Raw genomic sequence first — 7,386 nt, 5'->3', positions numbered from 1 at the left:
CGTTTTAGGTAGGTGTGGCTGACTCTTAACTTTTATAAAGAATATCTCTTTGGATTTGAGACTTTAGTCTTTGCAACTTTACAGATCATCTTTATGCACCAAGAGCTTGTAACACTCTAAAGAGAAAGGAAAACTTGAAATCGCATCATATGACCCCTTTAAAATGCCTTGATGGATTTGTGAAGTGAAAAACTGCATGTTTGTAATAAACAAGACATTGACTGATGGACTGGAGTCATGTGGATTATTGTGATGTTTTTATCAGCTGTTTGACTCTCATTCTGACGGCACACATTCACTGCAGATGATTCACTGCTGAGCAAGTGATGTAAAGCTAAATTTTTCCAAATCTGTTCCAATGAAGACACAAACCATCTACATCTTGGATGGTCCTGGGTGAGTGCATTTTCAGCAAATGTAAATTTTTGGGTGAACTATACCTTTAAGAAACACAATATATGTATGACCTGATCCAGAAGAGAACTTAGTTAAAAGTAGATTACAATTTAAAATGCAAAAAAAAAAGTTATCACAATTTAATGTTGACGCCACATTTGAATATATAAAAAGAAAACAAACTTGCTGTCCTGGTTGACCAATCTTAAATCTTAAAATTTGGTTTGTTTTTGTCACCCTTACTGTATGTCATGCATCCTGCCGACTTGTCTGCTGCATTTTTCCTTTTTGTTTGTTCGTTTTTTTTTCTTTCTTTCTTTATTGCCCTATTCCCATTTCAGAGAACAAACTCCACTAACTGATGAACAGTTGGTAGCAGGGTAAGATTGAACCACAATTCTGAACCACCTCTCCTTTCTCCAGAGCACCCCACCTTTGTTCACGTTTTCTCCCTGATAATTTGTCTGGCATATATGTATATTTTTAGATCACATATGTATGCATTCAATGGCAAATGTAATCTAGTAAATTGTGAGTAATTGTGTGTTATTTACTATTTATGTAATCTAAGCTCATAGTATCACCTTCAAACTTGGGGCACAGTAACAGATTTGAAAAAAGTTATAATTTTGTTAAATTCTTTGAAGTACATTATTCCATAATAATAAATCATGTGGGTTAATCTTGCAATCTAGAAATGTCATTCAGTCAAAAGCTGTATAGGTGACGGGCCTGCATTAATGCAATGTTCATAAACTCAATACACTTAAAGACCTGTTTTCCTTTCATTTTTCTTCCTCACAAAATAATTTCACCACTGAAAGCGATTAAATGTTTAAATCAGACCACTGACTTTTGTACCATGGGCCTTCTTGGGTTTTAATTCTCTCTAAGATGCCTTGTCTGAATGGATGAACTATATACAGGGCAGATTAATCTCTCTGCCAGATTGATCCAGTCACCAAACATTCTCACATTTTAGGTTAGTGGTGCGTTTAGACAAAGACTATAGAATACCCAAGACGTGTCACTCGTATAGTTTTTTGAATGGGGAAAAATGCAACGCTCAATATGGCCGCTCAATCGCAGGAAGCCCCGCCTTCTGAATGAAAGAGCCAATCGATAATCGGTAAAGTCAGCGCGTCACTGCAGCTGCCGTTAGAAGTCCCGGTTGCTATAGAAACAGTCAGCGTTCTGAGACTTGTCTTAAAGAGACTTTGATTTAGATCAGGAAAAAAAAGTCCAGATCACCAAATCATTTGTCCAATCATCCTTCCCTTGTGAATCCCCTAGAAATTTGGGTTAGAGTGTGTAATTCTCAGTGCTGAGTAGATTAGAGCTTGAAAGCCAATCAGACCCTCCACTATAATGCACTGATTTTAGTTTCACTTGTTCTGTGATCACTGTACTTTATTCCTCTCTTTATTCCTTTCCCTTAAAAGGTTTTCTGATATTATTCTCGCCACCATTCTGGCCACCAAGTCTGATATGTGCGGCAAGAAGTTTGAACTAAAAATAGACAACGTGCGCTTCGTCGGACATCCAACCTTATTGCAGCCTCCACATACTATTCAGGTGAGACAAGCTAAATTTCTGTCTGCAAGATGTCAGGCCAGTTAAAAGACATATGATATCATTCAAAAGTTTGGGGTCTCTAAGATTTTGTATTGTAAAATTGCATTTATTTGATAAAAAATACAGTAATGTTGTGGAATAATATTACAATTTAAAATGACTCTTTTGTATTTTATTATGTTTTAAAATGTCATTTATTCCTGTGATGCAAGGCTGAATGTTCAGCCTCATTACTCCAGTCTTCAGTGTCACATGATCCTTCAGAAATCATTCTAATATGCTGATCAAGAAACATTTCTTATTATTATCGATGTTGAAAACAGTTGTGCTGCTAATATTTTTGTGAAAACCAAAATAGAAAGTACTAAAGAAGAAGATTTATTTGAAAAATTATGTTTTGTAACATTATAAATGTCTTTACTGGCACTTTTGCTCAATGTAGTACATCCTTGCTAATAAAATTATCAATTATTTCTTCAAAAAAAATAAAGAATAAATACAAATAAAATAAGAAATAAATAAAAACATACTGACCACAAACCTTTGAATGTTATATTGCTGTTATGTTGCATAGTCTGAGAGTGAAGGAAATGCTTTTGAACTGTGCAGTTTGGTAACCATTTATTCTTCACATAAACATCTCATGTTTAAGTCTGTGTGTGATGTATGATGATGTTGCCAATGCACTGGTGACTATCATGAACACAGGCTAAGAGCTCCACCTTCTGTTTGAGAGAAAATATGTTAGGAGGAGTCCACTGTAGAAAGAAATGCTCCTCCTGCAAACAAACACTTTGCATTTGTTGAACAGAAAATTGAACATGATTTAACAGCTAAGATTTATACTAAATCAAGTCAAGCTACAAGTAAATTCAGTATTGATTCAGAATATTAAAAGATCACTTTGTCTGTTATGTATGCTGCATCATAAAATGCATCATGATCAGTTATACTAACCTGCACAATGACGGTATAATCGACGTACACATACTTAAAAGTTCACATTTATTTCTCAAATGTAAAAAATACTATGCAGTTTCTTAAAAGACTGTACTTTTTTATAATCTGAACTACAATACTCTTTATGCAACATTCAGTTAACTTACTGTTATGATACAACGTTAAAAGAAAGCGAAACATTATTTATCATTGCTCTAAAATGATCATTACATGTGTCTCCTTGAAATACATGCTTAATCATAAAATGAGCTTAATCTAAATCCATTTATTAATGATGTTCCTTCGCCAGGTCTCCAAAACCGACCCCTCCCCCAAAAGAGAACTGCCCACCATGATCCTGTTCAGTGTCGTTTTTGCATTAAGGGTAAGAAAACAATACATTTAAACTCTTAGTGAACACAAATCTATTAATATATATGGGAAAAGTCTATAAATGAATATACTGTAATTAATTCAAATGAAAAAAAATTGAGACAAAAATATTGATACACTTAAAAATGTGTGACTATCATGACATTAGATATAGAAAATATCAAACCAAGTGCAATTTATTTTAAAGAGAGTAAAATTTCCTACAAAATGTACAAGTTTGTTATGCAGTAAGTTATATAGTATAAAACAACAACAGTATTTTGTTCTAAATTAAGGTGCAAAATGTACACTATCTGAAGACTTTCATCAATTAGTTTGCTCATGGTTTGTTTGATTGCTCATGATTTGTTATATATTGCAATAAAATATATACATTTTAATGTATAAGTTGACTTCATTGTCAGTTTCAAAGTTTGTCAGTTAATATACTATCATCAACTTAAGTTGAAATATTTTGCACATCACTATTTGAGATACAGTGGGCAACAAAAATATTAAGATAAACTTCAAATGTGTGATTATCATGACATTAAATATACAAATATCTAACCAAATGCAATGCATTTTAACGAAAAAAAAAAAAAAAACACAATCTCACATTCCAGCAAAGCATACAAGTTTGCAATGCAGTAATGTGTACATTTTAATGTATAAATTGACTTCATTGTCAATTTAAAAGGTTAGCAATTAATATATTATCACGAATATAAGGTGAAATATTTTGTGCATCACTATTTGAGATACAGTGGCCAACAAAAATATTAAGATAAACTTCAAATGTGTGATTATCATGACATTAAATATACAAATATCTAACCAAATGCAATGCATTTTAACGGAAAAAAAAAAAAAACACAATCTCACATTTCCAGCAAAGCATACAAGTTTGCAATGCAGTATAAAACAACAGTACTTTGTTCTAAATGAAGGTGCAAAATGTACAGTATCTGAAGACTTTCATCATTTGGTGTGATCATGGTTTGACACATATTGCAATAAAATGTGTACAATTAGAATTGTCTTAGTACTTTGTGGAGGCACTGTATAGTGAATCAGCTGTTTGTGAAGCTGTCTGAGGTCAAGAGTTTAGTTTTGGCTTCTCAGAAAGGGTGCGGATTGTGATAAGCCTCCAGTGTGCTGTCTATCAGGCAGACTGACAGGGAGGTGGGACTCTGTTCTCTGCACAATCAGACTGCACACGATCAGACCCACCCGTGTGCCACCATGACTTGACACGGCAGAGTGCTGCTGAGTCAGAGCTCCAGCTGCAGAAAACGCAAACTCACAATCAGTTCTCCAGCATGCCCACTCCCTTTCTCAGTACTCTCCCTCTGTCACTATGCCCACCATTAATCTGCAAATTTACCATATGTGCACATTTGATTCAAGAGAATATTCAGTAAAATATTAGGTTGTTAGTGGGTTGTACTTTATGCCCCCTCTTAAATATACACATTATGACTAATAGTAATGCATTATACCCTTTAATAACCCATTCAACATAAAGGCTCTAAGTAAAGTGTTACCAGATGTTTTTTGATCTTTGTTTGAATACAGAAATTGTTTATCATAGAAGGGATGTATTCAAGTCATGAGTTATTGCATTTTTAATTTTGAAATAAATTAATAGACATAGACAAAAAGTTGCATGACTTCCATGACCCACTCATCAAATACTTAGAAAATATCAATGTTTGACTGTTCAGTAACCTGTGGAATAATGTGTGTAACTCTGAAAGGCACTTTTAACTGAATACCTTGTTATGAAATTAGATTATAATTATATAATAGATTATACTCTTATTTGATTATATAAACGTCAGATTATAATAGTTCTTTGATATGTTTAATAAAGATTTATTTCTATATATATATATTTAATAATCATGTAACTGTGGCGCTTTGCACATGCACGATGGCTCCATATCTGAAAATAAAATCTCAGGCATTGTGAAGTCAAACAAGTTAGAAGCAAAAAAAATTTATTTTTATATTTAAATATAAATATTTTATTGTCAGTGACAAAGAACTGTGTCCAGGAAAGGGAAATACAAATAGTACATTAAGCAATGAGCTTGTGAAATTGTATTTATTCATATATTTAAATTTATTTATTTATCTCTAAGAAATAATATTAGAAGATTATGCCTAATGTTTCATATTTTTAAAGAGTCTGTTTTCATAATGATTTCAGGACAGTTTGACATTTTTTACTTTATGTCCCCCAAAAATATCAAAATGAATTTCTATACAAATTAAAAACATGGTCATCATAGAAGAGGCGTATGCATTAATTATTGCATTTTTAATGTTGTGTAATGAACTAATAGTTAAGAGCAATAAATGAGTGCCGTGTCACTGACCCACTCATCAACTGAACAATAACCATCTTTCATCTCGATTTTCTGCCCTCTACAGGCCAATGCAGACGCCTCGGTCATCAACTGTATGCATAACCTGTCTCGTCGCATTGCCATCGCCCTGCAGCACGAGGAGCGCAGGTGCCAGTACCTCACCAGAGAGGCCAAGCTCATGCTGGCAGTGCAGGACGAGGTCACCACCATGACCGAGAGTGAGACATCTCTAGTGTTTGTCCTGCAAAGGCAATTACTGAAGGTGCTGCATGATTTTCACCTTGCTGTTTACCTGTCGTTATAGCGGACGGCACTCCACAGTCGCCGTTTCGCCAAATCCTTCCCAAGTGTAAATTAGCAAGAGACCTAAAAGAGGCCTATGACAGGTGAGTTGGTTTATATTGAACAACATTTACCCAAGCACTCCTGTCATCTGCGGTTAGAGGCTTTAACAACACTCTTAACAAAAAATTTCCCTTTGATTTTAGGGGTCTTTATGATCAGCAGTTAGTTAGGGCTGTAATTGATTAGAAGGAACGTGCTCTGTTAGGATTGTGTGATGTTTACTGAGTTGGTTTATATTGAACAACATTTACCCAAGCACTCCTGTCATCTGCGGTTAGAGGCTTTAACAACACTCTTAACAACAAATTTCCCTTTGATTTTAGGGGTCTTTATGATCAGCAGTAGGGAATAGGTTAGTTAGGGCTGTAATTGATTAGAAGGAACGTGCTCTGTTAGGATTGTGTGATGTTTACAAAAAAAAATCTTCCTATTTTCTGGGATTTTGTCAATAACAATAATTCGATGATATTTTGCTGAATATCCTTTTGTGTTTGTACCTTGGCTGGTTTAACTTTTCATATTCTTCATATTCTGTGTGGCACCGGTCAGTTCACAGCAGCGACAAAAATGAACTTTTTCATTAGTCAATATTTGCCACATAAATGATTTTCAGGTGCAGTTTTACTTTTTTTCCCTAACCTTGTTAGATGTGTGCTGCATCTTTCATATTAAATTCTTACAATTAATAAATTCTATTAGAATAAGAAGACACTATAGGCTATTACCAAGCAAATTAAATTAACATTTAGATGTATTTACACTGCAGTTACAATTGCATAAATGTCTTGAGATTAATGTTTGAAAAATTATATTTGGAATATTGAAATAAATGGTTGTTTTAAAAATATATATATTTTAAATGGTCAATGGGTAATGCATTAAACTAATTCATTCAAACAGCTGATTCATTCAGGAACAAAGTACCTGTATTTATGAATGGATGATTGAATCATTTGATTCTTTCAAAAATGCTGATTCTTTCATGAATTAAACACCACACTGATTTTTTCAGAGATGCTCAACAGTTCTGTTGCATCAGAACTGTTTTGAAAGTCATGTTTTTGTCCGTTTTTGCCTAGTGAGTGATATTCTTGATAATGAGTGCATTTACATGCATGTTCTTAAGCCGATTTTGCTTAATAAGCCGAAAACGCACTTGGTCATGTAAACGCGGTAACCCGTTTTCTTTTATCGGAGTAAGGTCACAAACGGCGTAAGCGTAAACCGGTCGCAACAGGTAGTTTTTTGCCTCTTATTCCGAGTTCGCACGGCATGTAAACGCAATAACCCGCTTTCTGTCGGCTTATTGAAGTGCGCATGTGTGATACGTGACAGGAACGCATCGTTAGTGCAGATTTAAGCGCATCTAGACCGAGCAAACGTC

The 7,386-nt window shown here is 34.2% G+C and overlaps 1 protein-coding gene across 2 annotated transcripts in view; it reads left to right on the top strand.

Annotated features, from left to right (window-relative positions):
* Positions 1–7,386, top strand: part of LOC107711278 (nitrogen permease regulator 3-like protein) — a 19,074-nt gene that overhangs the window by 6,001 nt on the left and 5,687 nt on the right. The window contains exons 3-7 of one of the 2 annotated variants that reach the window (XM_016516249.1): positions 738–776; positions 1,839–1,971; positions 3,221–3,295; positions 5,722–5,875; positions 5,962–6,043. In XM_016516249.1, coding sequence (XP_016371735.1) covers positions 738–776; positions 1,839–1,971; positions 3,221–3,295; positions 5,722–5,875; positions 5,962–6,043 — 483 coding nt within the window. The remainder of the gene's footprint in view (positions 1–737; positions 777–1,838; positions 1,972–3,220; positions 3,296–5,721; positions 5,876–5,961; positions 6,044–7,386) is intronic. The other variant, XM_016516250.1, reaches the window with a different exon arrangement.

Source organism: Sinocyclocheilus rhinocerous, unplaced genomic scaffold (assembly GCF_001515625.1).
Source record: "Sinocyclocheilus rhinocerous isolate Xijiao unplaced genomic scaffold, SAMN03320098_v1.1 scaffold115, whole genome shotgun sequence".
Classification (NCBI taxonomy): Eukaryota; Metazoa; Chordata; class Actinopteri; order Cypriniformes; family Cyprinidae; genus Sinocyclocheilus; species Sinocyclocheilus rhinocerous.
Note: the sequence above shows the minus strand (reverse complement) of the source record. Positions and strands in the feature narration are given on the sequence as shown.